The sequence below is a fragment of the Rattus rattus genome, chromosome 18 (assembly GCF_011064425.1).
Source record: "Rattus rattus isolate New Zealand chromosome 18, Rrattus_CSIRO_v1, whole genome shotgun sequence".
Classification (NCBI taxonomy): Eukaryota; Metazoa; Chordata; class Mammalia; order Rodentia; family Muridae; genus Rattus; species Rattus rattus.
Window position 1 is genome coordinate 10,137,194 of NC_046171.1, and position 25,800 is coordinate 10,162,993.

The 25,800-nt window shown below is 44.3% G+C and overlaps 2 protein-coding genes and 1 pseudogene across 2 annotated transcripts; 1 reads left to right on the forward strand and 2 right to left on the reverse strand.

Moving 5' to 3' along the window:
* The first annotated feature begins 4,596 nt into the window (after nt 1–4,596).
* On the forward strand, nt 4,597–6,484 carry Ubd (ubiquitin D). The gene is made up of 2 exons (XM_032889225.1): nt 4,597–4,614; nt 5,898–6,484. Exons 1-2 carry the CDS (start codon nt 4,597–4,599, stop codon nt 6,363–6,365), a joined length of 486 nt encoding a protein of 161 aa, XP_032745116.1. The 3' UTR covers nt 6,366–6,484.
* Nucleotides 6,485–7,360: 876 nt separating this feature from the next.
* LOC116887620 lies at nt 7,361–8,556 on the reverse strand (annotated as a pseudogene).
* A 12,080-nt stretch (nt 8,557–20,636) lies between these two features.
* Nucleotides 20,637–21,575, reverse strand: LOC116887685 (olfactory receptor 10C1). Its single transcript, XM_032889280.1, has one exon. The coding sequence runs from the start codon at nt 21,573–21,575 to the stop codon at nt 20,637–20,639; it is 939 nt and encodes a 312-aa protein (XP_032745171.1).
* Between the last annotated feature and the right edge of the window lie 4,225 nt (nt 21,576–25,800).

The following is a 25,800-nucleotide window of genomic DNA, read 5'->3' on the forward strand; positions in this document are numbered from 1 at the left end:
TGAGACTTTGTAGAAAAGAGAAACAAAGCAGGATCTGGGATACAGTGTCAGAGGAGGCGAGGTTGGTCCGGTCAATGGACTGATGAACACACTTCCAGCCCTGATTCAGCAGGGGACTCCGGAGAAATTGTTTAGTTCTCTCACATGGTGACAACTGTTGTTCAGGGTGCTGTCTCAACATCAGATGTTGCCCTCGTTCAGAACATGATCTCATCCTGGGTCTGTTTGTGAGACTTGCTGTAGCAGGAAAGTGGTTTCACTTTCTTGTTATAAAGATGTTTATCAATCAGTCCCGCCCTTCCTGGAATCCGGTTTCTTACAGGAAAGAGTGAAACTAAAAGGCAAACATAGCGTTAGTTATACCCATGGCCGATTGCCTTCTCCAGGTTTACTGTGATAGAGACACTTTTAAATTTGATTTTTCAGTAACCGCTCTCTTTATTCAGTAACTTAGTTCTCTTGCTTTGCCTTCGTTTTTACTACAAGTAACATCACAGGAATATCTCTTATTCCTTATTATTCTTATTATGAGTATAGAGCTGCTGGGTTAGGCATTTATGTACATAAAAACATTTAAGCTTATTTTCATCACAAACTTGGATACCACAAAGAACACACAAAACAAATGTACAGACCTTAAAGCATAGTGGAAACACGTGCTTTTCAGTTTCTTTAAAAAGAATCACTGTCTTTTGACATTTTTTTTATTATTTCCTGTTTTTGAGATTCTAATATAAATGACATCATTTCTCCATTCCTTTTTCTCCCTCTCTCCAAATCCTTCCATATACCTCTCCTTGCTCTCTTTCAGATTCATGCCCTCTTTTTTTTATTGTTATTACTTGCATATATGTACATACATATATATTCCTTCATGCAAGTCTTCTTGGTGCTGTGTTTTCATCTGTGAAATCAGATGACAAGAAGAAAGTGGTGGAAGGAAGAGAGACAGGAGGGAGAGAAGGAATCAGAAACCAGATTTACTGTTTATATTACTTGAAAACACTCCATTTCTCAGAATCTAAGTCTCGTCTGGTGAGGTAGCTTTTCTTAGGAACACCCCAGACTTGCCCTCAAAGTCACTCCGTACTGGAAATCCCCACCTGCCGTGGGTGTTTTCTCTTCTCTTTCCTTCCTCTGGAGTCAACAATATGATCAGAAGCCAAGGACTGGAGTAGCAAAGATGTACACTGGGATCTTGTTGATTAACTAGTACTCCCATGACTGTACAGGGTTGGTCTTGTTCATCCCTAAAGATAACCAGTACTTCACCAGGATGTGGAAACAGCCAGTGAGATCGTGTTTGATAATCTTATGCCATTTCAGAAATATACATTCTCACCAAAGGTTACTTTCTTTTGTTATTGATTTAATTATTTGTTTATGTATTCTTTCTACGTCAGATAACAAGCTAGGCGGTGCCATAGATACAAAGTGAACTAGAACACAGCCATGGTTTTCAAGTGCTTACTCGGGTGATACATAAGGAGATGGTCCTATTGCTGGAGAAATTGGCTTCAAAGGGCTTTAGGAGAAATATGGGAGGATAACCCAGAAGTAGAGAGGAGTAGGGATTCCTGGAGGCGATGTGGCCTTTGTTGTGCTCTTATTCAAGTTCGTGGAGTTTAGGGTAGCATTGGAGGGAAAGGGATGCTCGCTGGCTGGGGAGGGCAGAGCTCTAGGTGCTCAGGAACATGGGGGAATTGTAGAGATGAAGCTGGACCTGCTGTCTTGCAGGGACACAGCTCTGTAGAACCAGCTAACAAAATCACTCCTAATAAAAGTCATATCTAAGAGTGGGAACCTGGCAATGTGTTCTCCCGGCAGCTCTGGTCAAGGGTCCCTGCTACCCATGACTGCAAATGCTGGCACAGACAGTCATGGGGACAAGGAAGAATGAAAAGAGTGTGTCGCTTCAAGCAGCATTTTAACATCTGTTCTCCCTCTGGCAGGAAGGAAAATATTCATGAGATATTTATGCCTTTTAGCTACCAGACTATTGAAACAGTGGACCTTCCTAGCACCCACATTTGAATTTCTCCAGGAATCTCATGCTGGGAGAAGGGAAAGACTGAATTCTGGTGCCAGCCAGATTGCGGAGAGGAGAGATTGCACACAGTTCTGACAACCTGTCTGGCTACCATGTAGGGCACAAAGTACCACACCTTGGCTAAGACTCCTTGTCATGAATTTGCCTAGCTTGTTATTGGCAGGGACCTGAAGACCTAAAAGATCTCTCTCTCTCTCTCTCTCTCTCTCTCTCTCTCTCTCTCTCTCTTTCTCTTGCTCTCACTCTTGATTTATTTATTTTAATAATTAGTGTATGAGTACACTATAGCTGTCTTCAGACACCACCAGAAGAGGGCATCAGATCCCATTACAGGTGGTTGTGAACCACCATGTTGTTGCTGGGAATTGAACTCAGGGCCTCAGGAAGAGCAATCAGTGCTCTTAACCTCTGAGCCATCTCTTGAGCCCCAAAGGCTCTGAGTCAAGTGGGTGACCACTTTGAATAAGTCTCCTCTCTCTCTGCTTGTCACGGTTACTTGTTTATTGACTTATGAAGGAAGGTTCTCACAGGTTTGGCAGCTTTCTCTTCTTCCAGGCCTTCCATGCTACCTCGCTGCAAGGCTGTTTCCTAGTCACCTTCAATCTGAGATGGCATTTTCTGCTGGAGACTGATGATGCCTCAGAATTCCAAGATCCTATTGGACAATGGTGGCGGCTAAAGGTCAGAAGTTAGAATTTTAATTGTTGAGGACAGGGAGCTGGAGAGAGAGCTGACAGAACAGCAGAGCCAGTGGCATCCAGTATATTCCACAAGGGACTCTCCCCTTCATGCTATGTGTTTAAAAAAGCATATTACTCTACCACATACATTAATAATTTCAGTTTAGCTAACGACTATCTAATAAAGTCTTCAAATACGATTTACATTAGGATATTGAAATATTCAGGCAAGCATTTGGATTGCCTTAATCTGCACAGGTACTCTGTAAACCAAGTTCTTTGGAATAGAATCTCCTAGAATAAAATGACACTGTTTAAGACGTTATTAAAAGGGGGAATGGACATGGGGTTCCACCTAAGAAGTTTCTGCAATTGATCCTGCCCAGCGAAAGGAAAATATCAGTTTTCTCCAATGGAGTCTCATTAGGTAAATTAACCACACTTTAGGGCAGGCGGCATACCCAGGAGTAACTGTCCCACTACTAACTAATGGTATATTTTGTAAACTTTTTGCTTTATTTTGCTTTGTTTGGAGGTTTTTGTTTCTGTTTGTTTTGCTTCGCTTTGTCTGGTGGTCTTTATATGGTCTTTTGCTTGTTTGGGTTTTTTTTTTTTTAATTGACATAAAGTTGGGTGGGGAAAGCATGATTAAGAAAAGAAAAAAATGTTTTTTGGTGTGTGTGTGTGTGTGTGTGTGTGTGTGTGTGTGTGTGTGTGTGTGTGTATAGAACATAGCCACTTCGAATACAGAAGACAAAACTTGGAGATTTTACGGGGTCCTTTGAAATAGAAACCTAATGCATGTTTAATAAACAATTTCGAAAATTAGTTTCACTGAAAGTCCTGCCTGAGAAGCCAGTCTCAAACTTGGAATATTAGGAGTATCAAGTTTCTTGAGGACACACAGCTCAGTCACAATCTTGGTCTCATTCAACCAAATTTCAACAGTGAGGGAATAGCTTCGCACGTCTCTGGTTTCAGGGAGGAGGAGGCTTCTGAGAGTCAAGGTGGGGGAAATCCAGGAACTGTGGTGTGCATATGGAGAAAGATAGGGGTCCGAATTTAACTATTGGTTTTGGATTGTTCTCAAGTAGTATATTTGGTTCACAGGTCCTGGGTCAGGTTGGGAAATGTATTAGAGGTTCAAGAACCAAGAATCCAAAGTGCATGTCTGTCTGTCTCTGTCTCTGTCTCTGTCTCTGTCTCTCTGTGTCTCTCTGTGTCTCTGTCTTTGTGTCTCTGTCTCTGTCTCTGTCTCTCTGTGTCTCTGTCTCTCTGTGAGTGTGTGTGTGTGTGTGTGTGTGTGTGTGTGTGTGTGTGTGTGTGTGTGTGTGTGTAAAGATTTTATAAGCAAGGTTTTCTGAGCTGGGGAGACATCAGGAATGGCCTTCTATGTTACCCTATATTAAAAGAAGGGAGCCTATTTCTGAAGCATAATATATGTAGCAGGTGGTACCACAGGATGCCAAGTCATGACTGCAGTCCAGGTCCATTTAGACAGCGAGAGTGGGCTACCAAGCATCACAAATTATCAAGCCAGCTAGTGGAAGCCAAGGTTAGTAGTGGCTGGTTGATACTAAAGCAGGATTGGGAGAAGGTAAGGGGATGTCAACCAGGGAAGAATTCCTGTCATAAAATGGCTATTCTATGTTCAGAACTAGGAACACTGATTGACTAAGGGGGAAAAAAATCTGTGTACAAAGAGTGTCCATTATTAACCTCACTTCAGCAAAAGTGAAAGGAATCCTTGAGAGCAAAGGTTGTTTCTAAACTGGACAACACAACAGACTTGGGGATTTCCAATCCAGCTACTCACATATAAGCAGACATGAGGACTCTTTTCTCACTCGGCCTCTGACTGCAGACATGGCTTCCTGCGTCTGTGTAAGTTGGGGTTTGGTAAAAGACTGGGAAGGGAAAGTATTGGCAATGTATTGGGAATACAGTCCCACAACTCAGGACGGGTCAGTGGTCTAGAAGGCGAGGTGGTTGGGTGAGGAACATTCAGGAGAAAAGGCAGACATTGATAACTGCACAGTAGGAAGAAGGTACTCTGAAGACAGGTTGGTCATTTGACTTATTAAACTTTTAAAATATTTTATTATGCATTTGTTATATGTGTGCATAAATATGCAGGACCAGGGCTAGAAGATAACCATCAGGAGTTAAGTTCTCTCCCTCCACCATGTAGGTTCTAGGGATCAAACTTAGAGGGTGAGGCTTGGCGGCGGAGAGCTTTGATTTATTTATTCATTTACTTACTTATTATTTATTTAACAGCTGAGCCATTTTGCCAGCCCCTTGTAGGAGGAATGGTAGGACATTGTGCTTCATGAGGCTGGCAAGATGTGAAATTAGGGAAATGACTTTCAGAGTTCTCAGTCCTAAGCTTCTCTCTCTTTTCAAAGGAAAACTTCACAAACCTAATTTTTCTTGTTATTGCTGACATAACTAAAGATTACCTTAAACAGGATATGCTCCCATGCAAAGAATGTGCAATCGGGGAAGTGTCCAATGCAGGGCAAAAAACCTCCACTGATGAAGAATCTGGAATATCTAGGTTGGGAAGATTTCTTGAGTGGAGTATGAGGAAGATTTCATAAGGTTTACAGGGCCGATTGTTCCCTATCTTAATTCTTCAGTAAATGAAGTTAAACTTAGATACAGTTCCTATCTGCTGTGAGTGGGATCCTGGTCTGATTAAAGAAGATATTGTGTTCTATAACAGTAGATTTAGAAATACAAGATATACAGATTACCACTACTAAGCACAGCGTCAGCACAACATGGACATTATCAGAAACGGATGGGAACATTAATAAGAGTATATCAGTGTAGAGACTGTGTAACTTAACTGGAGTTTTTTTCCTGAATTAGTCACAGAGGGTGGGTGAGCCATAGCTGAGGACATCCTGGGAGGCTGCCAAGTCTTGGAAATCTGCTTTGGGCTTGTTTAAGGATCTGTGTACAACTTTTGAAGCCCTGTGGCATCACAAACCTAATGTTCTGATTTGGGTTATAATATAGGGAATAGAGGTTTCAAGAGAGGAAGAAAGGCAGGTTATTGGGAAGGAACTGGAGGGCTAACCAGGCAGCACGGTGAAGCTGAGTAGGTAGTAGAGACTGACAGGCATTCTTTGATGACTCTCTTGGCTTTCTTTGCTTAGATTGTCCATTCGGAGCAATGGCCATTAATGACCTTTGACACCGCCCTGAGTGACAAAGTGAAGAAAATCAATGAGCATATTAGGTCCCAAACCAAGGTCTCGGTGCAGGACCAGATCCTTCTGCTAGACTCCAAGATCCTCAAGCCCCATAGAGCGTTGTCATCTTATGGGATCGACAAGGAAAACACTATCCACCTCACCCTAAAGGTGGTGAAGCCCAGTGATGAAGAGCTGCCCTTGTCTCTGGTGGAGTCGGGCGACGAGGGGCAAAGGCATCTCCTTCGAGTTCGAAGATCCAGCTCCGTGGCCCAGGTGAAGGAAATGATCGAGAATGTGACTGCTGTGCCTCCCAAGAAGCAGATCGTGAATTGCAATGGAAAGAGGCTGGAAGATGGAAAGATCATGGCCGACTACAACATCAAGAGTGGTAGTTTGCTCTTTCTCACAGCGCACTGCATTGGGGGGTGACTACGGGAGTGGGGTGATGAGGAGCTCAAAACCGACTTCCTTTAATCAATTAACCAATTGCATCTCTTGACGATATAAAAAAAAATAATGAGAATGAAATAAAGATTTGAGGTGGGGTGGAGTAAAAAATATCTGTCCAGTTTTATGATTCTTTGTTTCTAACGTAGTTCATTAGCAGGGTTGTTGGTGAAAGCAAGAAACGGAAACTTTAGTCAGGTGTGGTGGCCCTTCCAGGACTTGAATTCTAATTATAGAGTGTAGAGAAATGTGTTATGGGAATGTTAGTTTACCACAGCTGGATCGCTCATAGTCTAATAAATGATTTAGAAATTCAGTCACCATCTTCTTATTTAAAGATATTTGGTATGAAATAAAGCTAGCACCTTCTCCATGTGCTGTGTCTAGCAGTAACTAAAACTCTGATAAGGGGGAAGAAGCCATATCCTATCTGGCAGATGAGGGAATCCCAGTTTAACCTGGCTAGGTTTACATTAGCTGGACTGGCTCCCCAAGAACGGAAACCATGTCCTGTTTCTGGAAGAGATCTCTGTAAGGTAGGCTCCATGTCTTCCTTGTTAACCAGAGGGACTCTACCTGATGGCTGAGGCCATGGAATTTTTCATGGTCCTTTGTAAGCCTGGAGAAAAACTGAAGGTCCGCACCAGGGTGGTCATATCTTAACTCCATGTGAATTCTTCAAGGCTGGTACAAGGTCACCTGAGGGTGCATCTGGGCCCCTCCTGCATCCTGATTCCCTTCTTACAGAAAATCCCAAGAGCCATTTACCACGTCACTATTTATGTGTTTATATACTTCGGGAGTCCTCCCTCTCCATCCTCCAAGAATCCAAACCCTAGTCAGTGAGAGAAGGGAATCTCTCCATTAATCCAGAACTCACTGAGCACAAAACTTGCAGATTCTCATGCAAAGACAAAAATCATGAGCATCCTATTTCCAGGACCCTGAGCCCTTCTCATTTGTTTTCACTGTACCTCCTACAGTCTCCCCAGACTCCGTAAGAGCCTCAGTGCCGCCCCCTTCACTTCCTTGTTCCTCAGTGTGTAGATGAGAGGATTGAGCGCGGGTGTCACCACCGTGTAGAAGAGCGAGACGAACTTCCCGCGGCCCTGGTTGTAACTATGCGTGGGTTGCAGATAAGTGTAGGTGGCTGAACCATAAAATAGGCAGACGGCGGTCAAGTGAGAGCCACATGTGCTCGCGGCTTTCCGCCAGCCGGAGCTGGAGTGCATGCCCCAGACCGCGCGGCCCACGGCGATGTAGGAGGCCAGGATGACGGCCGAAGGCACCAACAGGATGACCACACGGGCGGCGAACATCTGGCGCTCGGTGGCGCTGCGGCCGCCGCGGCAGGCTAGCTGCAGCAGCGCGGGAAGCTCGCAGATAAAATGGTCCAGACAGCGGGGCGCGCACAGCGGACGCGCGGCCAGCAGGGCGGTCTGCGCTGCGGAGTTGGCCAGGCCACCGAGCCAGGAGGCTCCGGCCAATGTGCGGCACAGAAGCGGGGAGGCGAGTGAGGCGTAACGTAGAGGGTTGCATACGGCAGCCGCGCGGTCCAGAGCCATAACGGCCAGCAGCACGCACTCGGCTGAGCCCAGGGCCAGCGATGAGCACAGCTGCGCCATGCACCAGGCGCGCGGTAGCTGCAGCACTGAGCCGCGCAGGCTGGCCAGCAGCGGTGGCACCACACTAGTGGTGAAGCCCACATCCACCAGAGCCAAGTGGCAGAGGAAGTAGTACATGGGTGTGTGCAGGCGAGGGTCGCGAATGGCCAGCAGCACCAATGCCGCGTTGCCGGTCAGCGTTAGTAGGTAGCAGAGAAGGACCAGAACGAAGAAGACCGGCTGCAGAGAGGGCCAGTCGGTGAAACCCAGCAGCAGGAAGCGCTCCGCTGAGCTGTGGTTGGCCTGAGGGGAAACTCCAAGGAGGTTCGGAAGGGTGAGACAAAAATGTTTAATGCTAGAGGACGCGGTGGTGCAGGCCTTGCACTGGGAAGCAAAGGCCAGAAATTTCTGAGTTCGAGGCCAGCCTGGTCTGCCTAGTAAGTTCCAGAGCTATATAGTAAGACCTTGTCTAACCACTATCCACAACTAACAAGAATCCCCAATATGGGATAAACTCGGCAAGAGAGGAAAGCACGTGCCCAAGTTTTAGTTTTGTTACATAGTTGCATGTCAGTATTCCTTCACAAGTCCTTCAAGAGGCATAGGACCTCTGCTTAACAGATAAGCCAGTTAAGAGACAACTTAGAAAATCAAGTTGTCCTAAGTCTAATCACGTCCGTGTCCCCTGGTTCTGGTTTTCCTCTCAGGGATTAAGGAAAAAAATTCAGTATCCCTCCCAAGGGCAGCTATGAAGATACTGTCCCCTCTGAGCCTTCTTCCCAACCTCCACCCCTGTTTTCCTTAAAAGTGGGTATTGTCTAAGAGTTAAGCCTGGGTGAGATTAGATGGAGCAGTATTGCCCCCCCCCTTCTTGTTTATGCAACAGTTAAAGCCAAGTGAGCTCTGAGCAGACAAAGCCAGTCAGGTTTCACAGGTGTCCTTCATGGACAAAGCAAAGTGGAAATGTTTTTGTAAGAGCCTATATTATATAAAAATCAGAACTATCTAGGAGCAGCCAACAAATATGTAACTATAGAGTTTCCACTGGACTACAAATACGGTAACTGTTACCAATCAAGTGTTTTTTTCTCTATTCTTCTTTCCTTCTTCCCTGCTCCCGTTTGTCTCTGTCTGCCTCAGGGTTTCTTTCCTTCCCTCTCTGCCTGCTTCTCTCTCCCCTTCCCTCCCTTCTTTCCAATAGGGTCTCATGAAGCCCAGGTTGGCCTTCGGTCTACTTGTAGCAGAGGATGACCTCGAACTCCTGATCCTCTTGTGTCCACCTCCAGAGAGCTGGGATTGTAAGCACGAGCTACAATGTCCACCTCCAAGCAAATGATTCTTTGTTTTGCTACTGTGTTCATCCTATCAAAACGTTCCCTATGTTTCCCCCTGTGGCTCACTGAACCACTTCTCCCTGGTTCAGAAATAGCTGTTTGCTCAAATAAATCCATTAAAAGTTTATTGTGCCTCATCTTTTTTTTTCTCCCTTGGGCTGAGGATTGAATTCTCAGTACTGAGCTATGCTCTCTATGAATTTGTTTTTGACATGTTATGTCTAACCTGTGGAGGCTGCTTACAGGACCTCCTTCTGTATATGTGACATTCAGGATCACCACAGACTAGCCTGGTGGAGGAAGGGACCCTTCCTGTCAGACCAGAAATGAGGAGCCCTCAGTCCTAGAACTGAACTCAGCTAAAACAACCATGTCTGGCTGGTTATTTGAGATGTAGAAGTCACTTCACGCCATTCTCCCTCAAGTTTGTCATGTGTAAATGGTGGAATTTGACCTCTTGGGTCTATTGTGGTCTTTTCTGCCAATTGTTTCTCAAACAAATTTAAAAGAAACGCAAGAAACAAAATGAACCTCAGTTTCAAGGTTCTAGGTATTGATACTAAATTCAATATCTGGTGACATAGAAATTATCATGGTTGATGGGATGGATAAAATTTACACAGAAATCTTTCTACGCATGTTTTATGACAGATATCATACACACAACTTATAAACGCACACACTGCTTTTAATTTTAAAAGAACCACAGTCATCTGGCCTGGCAAGATGTCTTACCAGGAAGAGGCACTTGCTGCCTGGTGGCCTAATTTCCATCTTTGGGATCATAGAGTGGAAGAAAAGAAAGGGCTCCTTCAAGTCGTCCTTTGGCAGGCATTCCCCACCCCCAATCTACCAATCACAAGCTTTTTTAGTTTTTCCAGGAAGTAATCCCTCTCCCAGTAGAACACCTTGCTTATCCTCACCAGGCAGAGTAAATTTCAATGTGAATGGGAACAAGGTCCAGGATGTAAGACTCCTTAGGTCGGAGTTTTGAGTCTGCTACTTTCTAAATGGTAACTGTGGGCACGTGTAACTAACACCTCTGTGCCCCTGTTCTTCATATGGAAACATAAATTTGTAACAAGAGTTAAATATATACAGTGTTTTGAACAGTGCCTGGCACACAGAGGTGAGTGCTAACTGTTATCCCTATCTTACAAACCAGCATATATGTTTTTGTTTTCATTGCTTGATACTTTTTGGTGTTGGACCCAGGGTCTCATGCATGTTGAGTATATATCCCCCTTCTAGTCACACACTGAATCGCATCCCTGGCCTTGGAAATTGGCTTGTTTTTCAAGACAGGGTATTATTATGTATGCTAAGCTGGCCTCTAACTCAGAATGGCCCTACTTTGTCCACCTGAGTGCTGGGACTGCAGGTGTGTTTTCCAGGACCACTGAAGCTCCAGGACATGAGTAGTGACAGACTTGATGTGAAGATCCACTTTCCTTTCATGTATTAACTTTAACATCTCCTTGATTGGAAATCAAGCCGAGCAGGGAGGGGATCAAAATTAAATGTGTCCGCTGTCACATTGTTTAGAAGTGATAGAAGATTTCGACTCAAACCTGATTAACTGCAAGGCCTCGGCTTCACGGGTTCTATTATGCCAGAGTGTGGAAGATAAAGGGATACGCAAAGCTTCATCTTTATTTCTAGACAACTTCATACCATTGGAACATGGATGAAATATAAGACATGGCAATAAACTTTGTGAAGTAGTGGTAGCTAACGCTGTCAAATTGCAAAAAAGTCAAATTCTTCAGTATTGGGATTTCAAAACTATATATCAGCACAGCTAGGCAAGTCCTAAAACAGTTACCTTCAGGCGTGAAAACAGGTACACACTAATAAAGTTTCACAGACAATGCCTTTGCGTTATGCACAGATCCCCTAACACACATGCACACCACTGACTTTTCAGAAGGTAAATGTGTTATAAATTGAATAACAATAACGTGTCTTAAAACCTCCCTTGACTTTTCTAGGACACACCCTGAACTGCAAAACCATTTATTCTTAGGACAATGTAACAAGCTTACCTTCATGTTTAGGCCCTGGTCCCCGTTTCTAGACAAGTTTATGTTGGTGTCTTGCTGGCGTTCTGGATTCGGTGAGTTCGAAATGATGGAGGGAAAGATTAACGAAAGACACAAATACTTGGCTGTGTTGGTTGCTGGAAGGAGTCCCCAAGGTCAGAGCCAGGAACTCCAGGAAGAAGACAAGGGTTGGATGCCATCCTGTTCAACAGAGAGATAATTCAATGGTTTGGAAGAAAGATGCGTACGTTTGTGGAGTGGGGATGCAGAAGCAGAAGGGGAGGCTGTTACTGGACAGGCCTGTAAGGTACACACAGGACAAAAGCTCGAGTCTTGTGATGTTAGCCAATTAACCTTAGCTGGTGACTGTCCTGAAAATATCCTTCTAAAATCTAATGGGGGAGAGAAAGAAAAAGGAAGACTAATGACATCTCTCACTAGAGAGGAAACAGAGGAATTTACTCGCCAGGCTCCTTAGAAGAGCGGGGGAAGCTCTGGGGGAAGCTTTGTCCCACTCCCACAATTAGCGCTTTCCATGGTAGTGTCCAGAGAGACATTCCCTTAGGGAATGGAGGGGGAAATCCTGGAGAGACTATCCCTTCAGGGCCCTGTGTCTCTGGCAAGGTGTGGAGCCAAGAGGAAGCATACTCTCCAATTAGGATCATTTCTACTTTCCTCATTTGTCGATTGACTTGCTGACCCTCAGCAAGTCTCTGTCTATAGAGCAGCCTTAATCTATTGGGGATACTTCAGATTTAGGCTCCTTTGAAAAAGTGACAGCATTTTACTACATAGCCCAAACTTCTGAGTGCTGGGATTATGGGTGTGGTTCCTTACTCTGATCTCATCCTCATGAGACGTGAGTCTTTGGCTCATGCCTTTGGCTTTATCACCTGCCACCTCTCCTGTTTGCTATTAACTAACCCCCTATATCCCTTCAGCTCCTCTTTATTTGTGAATATTTTGTGTGTGATCCATTCTCCACTCCTGCTATAAATTTTGGTGAGAATTATCCAGAAAAATGAAAACTCCGCCCCCTTTCCTTCCATTTTCTTCTTCAGCAATCTGGACATTTTCTGTAGTCCTTCACCTACCTCACGTCTTTATCTCTCTTGATATCCAGTCCAGATTGCTTTCTGCTGTTATAATTGTTTAGGGCTGGTGAAATGGCTTATTAGTAGAACTATTAGACAGTTCGGGTATCAGCCTGACCATCTGAATTCCATACCCAGAAATGACCTGGTGGAAGGAGAGAACTGACTTCTGAAAGTTGTCCATGATCTTCCACACCTGAGTTGTAGCACACACACACCTATACCCCATTACCAGTGCACACACAGGAAAACAAATGTAGCAAAAGGTTTAAAAATGATAATTATTCTTTTGGTGAACTCTAAGCAAGATTTTCACTTTTTCTTGGTTAAATTACTACCGTACTTAAATTAAACTCTAATTTGATCCATTACCTATCCTTCTTTGGTTGTGACTGCGGAAAACCTCACAGACAGGATGGTCATTTTAACTTTACCCTGATAGCAGACTTTCAAAGGCAGGGGAAAAGCCATTTGAATATGTTTATTCTGTATGGTATAGCTGTTTCTCAAGATGGCAACATCACATTATGGAGCATACCAGGAGACTTATGAGGCCCATGAAACGTACTAGCATCAGAAAGCACCCTTTGGAGAAGAAGCAGCAAGGAACTGGTGGAGGACAAGAAACTTGTTTTATTTTATTTTTTATATATGAGCACACTGCAGCTGTCTTCCGACACACCAGAAGAGGGCATCAGATCCCACTACAGATGGTTCTGAGCCACCATGTGGTTGCTGGGAATTGAACTCAGGACCTCTGGAAGAGCAGTCAGTGCTCTTAACCGCTGAGCCTTCTCTCCAGCCCCAAGAAATTCCTTGTGGATGCAGCCTGAAAGTTGTACAGGGAACTCCAGTGAGGCAGCTTCAGTGTGTAAAAGAACAAAATAGAGACCAGATTCGGCAGTGTGGGAGTGATCTAGTCACCCTTCCCTGTAGTCCCAGGACCCTTTCTCTTTCTCACTCCTGCTTCAACAAGGGCAGCCCCTACTTTATGAGTAGCCTCGAGTTATAGCCCTGCTCCCTATTTTCTCTGCCTTCCTGACTTCTGGCATACAGCAGCTCAAATAACATATGAGCCTGGAGCAAAGCTTTGGATCACCTGTTTTCTCTAGAAACGTATAGTAAAGAACTCTCTTTGGCTGGGATTCAGAACCAAACCCCTATTGTGGTGGCCAACGTTCTCAAACTGTCTTTTTACCCGAAATAAATCTCAGCCAACGCGGTATAGAATCTTTTGCTCATTTGAAACATCTGAGTGATCGGAAAATTAAAACAAAAACCAGAAGCATTTCTTGTGTTTTGTGGGACCTGGGCAGAGAAGAAACAGGACGGACTGATGATGATAGAGGAGAGAGCCTGTGAAGGCCACACCTTCTTCTTCATCAGAGCTTAATGAGTTTCAGTGGAGAGAGTCTCAGGGTCTGAATGAACTGTCAGTCTTTCTGCTGCGACTTGTTTAGCCATTGAAGGAAGAGGCAGTGTTAAACGCGTGGTTGGTGGAAAGGGTCTTTTCTCTTAGATGATTTATTTGGACCAAACTGACTTTGTTGTACCGTTTTGGGGGATGTACTTAAAGTTATTGTTTACAAAAACTTTTACCTCAATTTTCAAGTGTAACAATTTCAGAGCAGAGTCTGCTTCCTTTCTCAGCACTAACACAGCAGATATCACCTCCATTATGGTGGACGCATGCTGCCACCATGTGGCTAAACGATGCAATGATAGCTTTTGTTCATGCTGCCACCTCGTGGCTAAACGATGCAGTTCTGGAGGTCGCTCAGATCTTGAGCTCATTGAAACTTAGGGAAGTAGTCCTTGGCGTTTTATCTGAGTTGTACCCACAGAATTCTTGATTCACAATTCACAAGATAATTTTCACATGTAGGTTCTCTGGTGCTGATGTGCCAGGAGCCAAGCGCTCTCTGTCTCAGGAATTTTCTTAGGCTCACTTTTATAGCCTTTTGTCTCCGGGAAGCCTAGCCAGTTATCTGTTCTTATCACTTTTACAGCCTCTGTCTCTGGGAAACCTAGCCAGTTGTTTGTTCTTATCAGCGCACCCACATTTTACGGTTTAGGATTGCAGGAACCAAAAGAACGATGGGATGGTGGTGACGGTGATGAATTGGTCTTGGGCCCTGCATGGCCTTCCCGCTTGCCGCTGCCCTGAAATAAAGTTTGAGGTCTCGATCAGACAATCGACTCGCTCTCTTTCTTTGCGCCTTTTGTCTACCATTCTTCCACCCTCTCCCTAGGTCTCTGCTGAATCCTCTGCAGGTCGGGGCACTGATGTTGCTGACAGGTCGATAGTTCTGAGCTATTATTCATTTTATTACCATAGGCTCCTTCCTGTCTCACTCCAGATGAGAGGTGACTATACAGTTGGAATATGTGCAATCTGTTGAAGAGGTGGCCTGTTTTAGTGCAGAGCAAAAACTCAAACTGTCTATCTCCCATATAGATTATTAGGAAAGATCAAAAGAGCCTTGGGAAACAAGGAAAGAAGGTGAAGCCTCCGATGACAAGTTAGCTTGTTCACTGGGTAAATGGGGACAGAGTTGGACTTGGTAGACATCCAATGTTTTTATTTATTTATTTTTATTTTTAGCAGTCTGTTCGTTTTCCAGATCTTCCTGCTAAGCTAATGGCTTAGGCCATGGATCTTTTGAACAGTTTTAAGTAAAACACGATGTGTGATACAAAGGGAGAGATTTTTCACGAGTCTTTGGGAGAGGTGTTCCTCATTTGATCAGGTAGCCCAGCTGATGATTTAGTGCTCATGAGTGACTTGTAGACCCACTATGTCAGGAAGCTGCAGTCTAATAGCACTCATTCTGGGTAGCTACATTCTCTGAGGGTGGGGACACCCAGGCATTGATCTGAGACTGCTGTTTCCAAATTAGAGGTTTGGTGCTTAGGTGCAGCTCAGGTGAGAGGGAGAGAGAGAGAGAGAGAGAGAGAGAGAGAGAGAGAGAGAGAGAGAGAGAGAGAGAGAGAGAGAGAGAGAGAGACTGCATTTCTGGAGGCATCATCTGATGTCTTGTTTTCTTAATTCTGGTGGACCTTAATTGCTGTAAGACAGGTCCTCTCTGTGTCTTAACTTTCGAATGTCTATAGTCTGCTGGAAGCCTATGTGGACGCAAGAAACAGAAAGCTTTCTCCATGCCTTATTTCCTGGTCAGAATCAGAATGAATGAATTTAAAACCCTGGTGATTACCATGGAATCAAGTGGACATACTTAGATGCGGCTCAGGACTGATGGAGGTAAAGTTCCTTTAGCAGTGATGGTGGAGAAGGAGGACTCACCACACTCTCTAAACTTGTTCTTTGTGAGATATCCAGCTACAGGGAGCAGGGGATCCCCAGGAGGGTAAGCACAGAGCAGATCTCTAACCTAGCACAGCACATTTAATTCAGACTTCTGTTTGTTTATCATGGTGATAGGTGGCATTTGTTCTGGGTCATTGGAAATTTTGTAGCAGCAGAGCCTAGGGTTTCAGTCCATTTTATTATTATTATTATTATTATTATTATTATTATTGTTGTTGTTGTTATTATTATTAATTTTTTTCAGAGACGGGGTTTTATACAGCCTAAGCTGGCCTGGTATCAAAGACAATCCTCCTGCCTCAGTGTTCTGAATGCTGAGATTGTAAGTGTGAGTCATTGGATCTGGTACCAACTCTTCAGTCTTAACTTCAAAGCATTATTTATTGTATGTGCATCTTGTTTGTTTATTTAACATCCCAATGGCTTCCCCCTCCTTGTCCTCCCTCACAGAGTCCCTTCCTGAATTCTCCCTCCCTTTCTCCTCTGAGAGGGTTTTCTCCTCCCCTCCCCGACCCTCCAGGTGTCTTCTCACCCTGAATCAAGTCTCTGCAGGGCTAGGCACAACCTCTCCCACTGAGGCCAGACAAGGCAGCCCTGTTGGGAAGTGAATTCCACAGACAGGCAACAGCTTTAGGGAGAGCCCCTGCTTCAGTTCTTGGGGGACCCGCATGGAGACTGAGCTGTACATCTGCTACATGTGTGCTGGTGGGGGTGGGGGTCTCCATCCAGCCCGTGTGTAGTTTTTGGTTGATGGCTCAGTCTCTGAGAGTTCCCAGAGGTCCAGGTTAGTTGACTCTGTTGGTCTTCCTGTGGAGTTTCTATCCACTTCAGGGCCTTGAGTCCTTCCCCTAAGTCTTTCTAAGATTCCTTGACCTCTGTCCAATGTTTGGCTATGGGTATCTACATCTGTTTAGTCAGCTGCTAGGTGGAGCCTCTAGAGGACAGTTATGCTAGGCTTCTCTCTGCAAGCATAACAGAGTATCATTTATCGTGTCAGGAATTGGGCTGGCTATTGGTTGGCCATTTCCTCAATCTCTGCTCCGTCTTTGTCCCTGCATTTCTTTTAGACAGTACAAATTTCGTGTTGAAACTTTTGGCTTCAACCTCTCTTCTACTCCACCACCCACCAGAGAGAGGTAAGGGAGGAAGATGGCTAATTGGACAAGAGGGATGTGGACCTGTTTAGAAATAGTTCTTTGGAGCGATTCCAATCTTCATCGTCAGAAGTCCAGTCTACTAGCAAAACACCAACCAAGAATCAGCAGCAGTGGGTCAATTCAGAAGAACCATCAAGACTCAGCCAATCGGCACAAGTTGACCGAAGTGTCAAGAAGCAGCCGGAACACCACCAGAAGTTCTTGGGTGTTTTTCTACCAAGTCACGACAAGGGAAGATCAGCCAAGAAGGCATGGCAAACCAGTGTCAGAGCATCATCAGCAAAGACCGGCAAGGTGAAGTCCAACGATGACCAGCAAGGTGAACCAATGCCAGAGGGTCCTACTGTCTGTTGGGTTATACTCACACTCTTTCCAAACATCAATTGCCCTCCCAAGTGTCTGCTCTAGCGAATCACATGCCCTTTCACTAGACACCTTCCAGAAAAAAAATCCTCTCAGGTGTCTGTTTCAGCAAAACATCCTCTCATAAGACAGCTTCCAGAAAAACATCACATGGCACAACTGAGTCTTGACAATGTTACCACTTCAAGGTTCTGCAATCCCTTTATTATGCATCTCAGCTAAGGTCATTTGCATTGACTCCTGGAAGCCTCCCTTCATCCCAGGTCTTTAGCACTTCCTAGAGACCCCCTCACCCCAGTAGCTGAGTTTGCATTCATGCTCCTGTATCTCCCCACACTTGATCCTGACCCCTCCAATCTCCTGTGTGTGCATTTTTGTGGTCATACGTGTGCTCATGAACCACATAGCACATGCGTTGAAATCAGAGGACAGCCTACGGGGGTTGGTTCTCTCGTTCTATCTTGTGATCTCTGGGGATTCAAATCAGGTCCTTGTGCTTGGTGAATAGCCCTCATCTGCTGAGCCATTTCTTCAGTTCCCAGTCTCAACCCTTAACCCAGGGCTTTCCTCACCCAAAGCCAACTCCTGTTCTCATGTGATGTGACTATTTTTACATCTGTGTGTAACAAATACTTCATATGTAAGAATAAAAACCTGGACACATCCCATGTTTTCATCAGCAGGTGGAGGCATAAATTGAGGTCTTGTTTGATGGGCTACTACTCAGAAGTGACTATACTATACACCATAACATGGATGGATGGATCTGAAAACAATCGCATTGTTTTGAAGTAGTCAGACCAAAACAGTCCATTCATACAAACCTCCAGAAAAGGCAAACTGATCTGTAATGATAGGACGTAGGCGAAAGATTGTTTGCAAATATGGATTGTGGGGAGGGATGGAAGGAAGATACTGCAGTGGGGCATTAGGAAAACTTTGGGGGATATGCATGTTGTTTAATGGTTGTGACAATGGTTTCATGTTTGTCAACATTTATCAGACTACTTAAATATATCCAATCCACTACAGGTTAATGATGCCTCCGTAAATGATTTAAAAAGTAATTGTTAGCAGGGCATGGTGGCTTTGCCTTTAATCTCAGAACTAAAGGACTGAGAGGGCAAGACCAACCTTAGTTATACAGTAAGGCCATGTCTCAAAAAAGAAGACATTTCCAATATGGCAAGAAGAGTACTGTTGTACCTATCGTGGTGACGAGGGTTAAGTTTTCCTATGGGTTTTATAAAGCTCTTCCCCAAGGGAAACCAATGGCAAAATGCCAAAGCACCAGTTAGCTAGAGAGGCCTCTGAAGGACATGTAGGTGGATATGTTGTATTTTAAATATTTAGTTCTGCAGGCATGCTTCACTCTGGGTATAAGAATTCAAGTGACCAGGGGCAAAGCTATGCTGCAAATTCTTCAGGTAGCTCTTCTGTGATGTCATTCCTCTTGGTAGATGTTCTACAGCTATGAGATACCAAGGGCACTGAGGCTTTACTCACTGACAACATGGGGGAGGCCATGCCATCTTTCTGGGAGCTGGCAGAGTAACCATTGATGTGTAATTTTTATTTTAGTTTTAGGGATTGAGCTCAGGGCCTTGGGCTTACTAGGGGAGAACTTTACCATGGAGCCAACACCCCAGTCCCACTGTAAAGGTTTCAATGCCATATTTCCCAAATTTACATTGTTCGATGACAGTTTCATGGGTGTTGGCATCTTCTCTCCAGACTGTCTGCATAAAATCACCACCCTGTGTTTACTCAGTTTTCACAGTGTCAAGCAGGGTAATAAGCACATAGAAGATGGTGAATAAGTGTTGGGAAACAGTAAAAGTCACGTGGGTTTTATTTTACATTTTTCTTCTTTTAAAATTAAATTTCTTTGACAACTTCATTCCTGTATATAACACATAACACATAACATATAACACTCCTGCTCATCATATCTTAGGCATTTTAATTATAAGTAATTATTAATGTCCTCTTGATCCTCATGGAGACTCCTATTTCAGTGTCCTGGATGCTTTTGGTTTGTCTCACTGATAGGGGTCATTTTCCTGTCATTTTTGTGTGACATCTTTCTCTACTTCCCTCTGAGTTTTCTAATTACCAACCCCATCGACACAAAAATACCCTTATTCCCCGAGCAAAGGCACACACCGTGAGATGGACATTACTTTCTGTGCAAATCTATCTGACTTACTACTAGAAAATCTTTGTAGAGGTACCCATGTAGCATGGGTTCTCACAGGCTCCCAGAGAAACTGACCTCCTTGTAATCTCAGCTTTATGGATGAGGAATTTAAAGTGCAGACAGATTATCTCATTTGTTTGCAATCACATAGCTGAATAGTTAAAAAAAAAATGAGGACTTAAATTCAAATCAGGTGTGGTAGTCCACACCTAAAATCTCAACACTTGGGAGGTAGAGGTGGGAGAATCAGGAGTTTAAGGCCAGGTTAGATGAGTTTGAGACCTGCCAGAGTTCTAGCAGCCTCTGTCTAAAAACAACCAAACCAAAAAAACAAAAATGAAAACAAACCCACCCCCAAACAACAACAAAACACAACAACAACAAAAAACAAAACCAAATTTCAAACAAACAAAATACTTGAATTTAAGTGCAATAATATTGACTCTTTCAAACTCTGTGCTATATTAATGTTGATAAGATCTAACTTCTATGATTCTTTCTGATCCCCTTTCACTTTTTAAGAATTTTGTTTTTGGGATTGGGGATTTAGCTCAGTGGTAGAGCGCTTGCCTAGCAAGCGCAAGGCCCTGGGTTTGGTCCCCAGCTCCGGGGGGGGGGGGGGGGAGAAAAGAGAAAAAAAAAGAATTTTGTTTTTACCAGGGACAGATTTATCCTTCTCCTCCTCTTCCTCCTTCTCCTCCTCGCTCGATGTGCTTATGTGTGCTAGCTATATACAACTGTGTACTAATCCTGAGTTAGTATACAGTCTGGAAATAATCCTATGTTTCAGTGCCAGATAACTTCTAGGTCTATTGCTCTGTATATAGATGAAAACTTTTTCACCTCCATAGTCTGGTGTGTGGTGGTGGTGGTGGTGGTGGTGGTGGTGGTGGTGGTGGTGGTGTGTGTGTAACTTTTCTCCAGCCCGTGCCTCCAGACTGCTGAAATTAAAGGCATGCATCACCACCAGCACTGAGCCAATTTGTTCTTGTAAAATCAACTCTTTGCAACAGAAGACAGATCCGTGGATGTTGAGGGAGTCAGTAGCTCTTTAAAGGTAAGTCTGTGTTCCAGGTCTCCTCTCCTTTGATCCTCGTTAATTTGGAACCCGGAGTCATCTCCCACCCTTCATCAAATCTCTGAGGGCCCCATTTTCTGGACGCTTCTTTTTAGGGCGGCCTTGACGTCCGCATTCCTCAGGCTGTAGATGACCGGATTGAGGATGGGGGTGATCACAGCATAGAAGAGGGACAGCAGGGGGTCCGTGGTTGGGTCATAGCTGGCCTTAGGGCGGATGTAGATAAAGATGGCAGTGCCGTAGAAGAGAGACACCACAACCAGGTGGGAGGAACAGGTGGAGAAAGCCTTGCGGCGACCAGCAGCCGATGGGATGCGGAAGATGGTGACCAGGATCCTTCCGTAGGAACTAAGAATGAGGCCAAAGGGGCACAAGATGATAAGGGCAGCAGCCAGGATAATTTGCAGCTCGTTGAGAGAGGTGTCTCCACACACCAACTGCAGCACCGGCTGGATCTCACAGAAGAAGTGAGGGACCGCGTTGGGGCCACAGAAGGGCAAGGAGAAGATGAAGGATGTGTGACCCAGCCCCACTAGAGCCCCGCAGGACCACGCGGCGCCCGCGAGCTGCACACACACCCTGCGGCTGAGCAGGACCTGGTAGCGTAGGGGCTCGCAGATCGCCGCATAGCGGTCATAGGCCATGGCAGCCAGCAGGCAGCACTCGGTGGCACCAAAGAAGAGGAAAAAGAACATTTGCAGAGCGCAGCCGGAGCGCGGGATGTGGCGTCTGCCTGTGAGCAGATGGTGCAGCAACAAGGGAACTGTGACCGAAGTGTAGCAGATCTCCAGGGCTGAGAGGATGCGGAGGAAGAAGTACATGGGGGACTGCAACGCTGCGTCTGTGGAGACCAGCGCCACGATGAGGAGGTTGCCTGCCACCGTGAGCAGGTAGACGACCAAGAAGAGAGAGAAGAGGATGCTCTGCAGGTGGACCAAACGCGAGAAGCCCACCAGAACGAACTCAGTCACCAGGGAGGAGTTGGTGCCCATCTTGCCCTAGCCTTTGATCAAGAGGGAGGGGCGGAGAGGAGCCGCCACTGTGTGTGCTTGGAAGGGGTAGAGATGACCTCTCTGCCTGGGGACTCCTTTTTCTTTAGTATATCAGGGCCTTAGAACTGAGACATCTAGGCACAAGCCCATGTTATACCCAGGTCACCCTAGGAACCTTGGGTGCATATTTGTTTCTGTTTTCTCTGCACTGTTCTCATCCTCAGAAGTACACACTGAATTTAGATTCTTCTGCTCTTGCTCAGGATTTGTCTGCCCGGTCTCTCTCTCTCTCTCTCTCTCTCTCTCTCTCTCTCTCTCTCTCTCTCTCTCTCTCTCTCTCTCTTTTACTTTAGGTCTTAATTATATCCAGAAAGGCCCAGAATTCACCATATTTCAAACTGGTCTGCAATTCACCTCGATCCTCTTGCCTCAACTTCCAGACCACAGAGATCACCATAAATCATTACACCCAGCCTTTCCATGCTTTTTCCCCCCCCCCCTGTCGTGGTGGAGGTGGACATTTCTTTCCCCCAATGAACCAGAATTTGATTATGGTAAAAAAAAAAAAATCCTATTCCAAGTCAAGGGCATTTCCTGTCCTGTTTTTCCTCTAAACTCGTTATCTTTTTTTCTCCAATCTCTCTCTCTCTCTTCCTCTCAGTGCTTCTCTTCTTTGATCCATTCTTTACCGTCTTCCAGAAGCCTCTCTTTATTTGCTATTATCTTACCTCAGCTAGAGCTCACAGTCTCCATTTGGCAGGGAAGACTAAATAATCACCTCTCTCAGGCAGCTGCAGGAAATAAAGCTATTAGCTGATTAGAGGAGTGAAGAGCTCTCTCATAAAAGTGCAATGGAATACAAGGTCTCTTTCAGTTGCTCATCTCTGCACCTTGGTGCTTCTCAGACTCATCCTTTTATATCTTGATACATACAGAGTGCCCAGACCCTGTCCACAACCCGTGTGGATGCAAACACCAACATGTTGCAGTTCTAAATCTACAGAAGAGTAAATTAATAATCTCAGAAGCCAGGTTCATTCACGGTTACAAATGTATCATATATTATGTACATACATAAACGTCATTACAAATAACAGGAAAGCCACTACATGTAATAAAATATACACAACTAAAAAGACAAACTTAAGCAGGTACACAAATTTAAATTTATGCTATGCAAAAATATAAATGCCCATTAGAACCATGAGCCCACACATTGGCCCTGCTGCAGGTCAGTCCCTGATTTATTTTATCCTGGATCTCCCAGTGTTTTCCTGTGCATCTTCTGCATAACGCTTTCCTACTTGGGGAAATAGCCATTGATAAAGGCAGGTAGTACCTGATCACTGACTTATTTTTTCCCCCTTCTGCAACATGGGTCCCTCAGCAGGAGGTTTTTCTTTATGTCTCTAAGGATCCGAGTCTCCCAGTACATTTTTGTTTTCCAATTGGGAGAACCTCACACGACTAATTAACATCATCTTGGAGTCTGTTCCTTAGTTGGCAAGAAGCGTAGGATGACCTGGGAGAACCTTCTGCAGATGACTTCAAGGGTTGTGGGTCTCTCTCTTAGCTCTCATATACTATTCTTGGTTATCCATTTTTATTTTTTCCCTTATTCTTTTCTTCTTTCCATCACCATAGATGTCACCACATCTACAAAACCAGCAATTCTACTTATTATCAATACATTATTTATTGCCATTGTTCGGTAATGACTTTACTGGGTGTGAGTGTACATGTGTACATGTGTTCAGGTGTCCACATGAGGAGGTCAGAAGTTGGTGTTGGGTGTTTTTGTCTGCTGTATTTTACCTTATTTTATTTTTTATTTATTTATTGAGACAGGATCTCACTGAGGCTCTGGCTAGCCTCGAGCTCATTATGTAGACGAGGCTACCCTTAACTTTTTTTCAGAGCTGGGGACCGAACCCAGGGCCTTGCGCTTGCTAGGCAAGTGCTCTACCACTGAGCTAAATCCCCAACCCCTACCCTTAACTCCTTTAAGACCACCACTACACCATTGAACAAGTCAAGAAGGGCAGGGAACCTCTTTGCCAGCGTTTGCTGCCCAGATTACAGACCTCCTCTTAAACTATACTTGCAGAATACTAGATTCCTCCAGCCATCTTTCTCTTCCCTTCTTTTCTCTCTTACTCCCTTCCTCTCATTTATCCCTAACTCCTTTTCTCTTTCTGTCTCATGTAGCCCAGGCTGCCTACGTATTCTTTATGTAGCTGAGTGTGGTTCTTAACTCTTCTCTGGTCAAAGCCTCCACCTTCCAAACATTGGGAATTCAGGCATGCACCCTCATGCTGGGCTTTAGCAATTTTACTCTCTAACGTGATAAATATTGATCGATATAATCCACATAAAATTCTGCTTTTAGAGTGCCTTAACTCGTAAGAGCTGTGGAAGGCTTCCTAATTTGAAAGGAGAACGTGCTGGGAGAATCAACCCCCGAGAGACCTAAAGAAAATCCTCCTGCTGAGGGGTCCATTCTAAAGTATAAGTCTGTCATCAACACTACACAGGTGATGTCCAGTAAGGAGTTTGTATCACTATGTCAAAAGACAGTTGTTTTGAATGTCATAATCACAAAAGTTTAACATCCCTAGAGTATAATTTTGGAAATATTTTCAAAACCACTCTCAAGTCATTTATTTACATTTTCAAAGGAATATCTAGTTTAGGAACATAAAACATTGGAAAACAGGCTACTTTATCTCACAAGATAGGCAAAAGTGTACAAAATTTTGCATGTATAGCACTCAGCTCAAAAACCTTCACGAAGCTCACACAGCTATAACACTTTTGAATGTATATTGATACAGACATTAGTCAACAAGCAAAGCGTCTAAACATATTGCTATGGCTGGCAGCTGTGTGCACAGAGCTTTATACCTGTAAATATAGTGGTTTTTGACTTTCGGGATGTTAGGCTTTAGAGATTTCGATCTTTCAGGATTAGAGCTTGTGTCATTCATGAGTTTCCGAATTACAATCCCTACCGACTGTGAGGTAGCACCACACACAGGCGCTCATAAGGCCTGCAGCCTTCTTGTTGACCCTTTAGTATAAAGCACATGGAAGATATCGCACACAGTTATCATTGTGCTAGTCTTGGAGATGAGGGCTCAATTCTCAGATGCCGAAGGACACAGGGAGGTCCTGTTGAGGACACACTTCCTGGAGACTCAAATAAACAATTATCTGCCCTGCTAGCATTTAACATTTTTGTTCAGAATCTGTTAATAGGATAGGTTTGCTTCTGTATGTGGTTTGCTCCTTCTCACAGTTTACCCATTCTCTCTCTCTCTCTCCCTCCCTCCCTCCCTCCCTCCCTCCCTCCCTCTCCCCCTCTATCTGTTCTACATAGCGCTTTACATTCTTGTAAAATTATTCGAGGAAATTCTTTTCTAAGCTTACCAGTTTTACATTCTAAATGCTCCCTTTCGCAGTATAGTCGTCTGTCTCTGCATTTGAGAATTATTTTGTTGGACATAGTTTATCTGCCTTTACTTCTTACTTCTTCCCATCCCTCCATGCTCACAATTCATACATTTGGTGTTTTCCTGACAGGATCTTCTAGGTTCTGTCTGTGTTTTGTTACCGTTTCATGTTTGCCATGATCTGACTGTTCTAATTACTCCTCTTTGTCTTCAAGCTGTGACATTCTGCCTGACACTTCTTATTTGACTTACTGAGATTTTATTTCCAAAATTCTTATTTGCATTTTTTTGCAGTATTGGTGCCTCTTTGTTGAATATGTTTTATTGTTTCCTCTATTGTTCTTCTTATTTCATTCATCTGTTTATTTGTATATTCTTTTAATCCATTCAGGACTTTACCCATGCCCTCTTTGAGACAGGGTTTCTCTGTGTATCCCTAGCTGTCCAGGAGCTCCCTTTGTAGAACAGGCTGGCTTTGAACTCACAGAGACCCATCTGCCTCTGCCTCCTCAGGCCTGGGATTAAAGGCATGCACCACCTTTCCCCTTCTGAGTGAGATTCATGCATTCTCTGTTACGACTTCCTTATTACTAAGTTTCTTTGGGTCTGTGTTTGTAGCATGTTTATCATGAATTCTATGGCTACTGCCCACTTATAAGTGAGTACATACCATGCATGTCCTTTTGAGTCTGGGTTACCTCACCCAGAATGATATTATCTAGTTCCATCCATTTGAAAAATTCATGGTGTTCTTGTTTTTAATAGCCGAATAG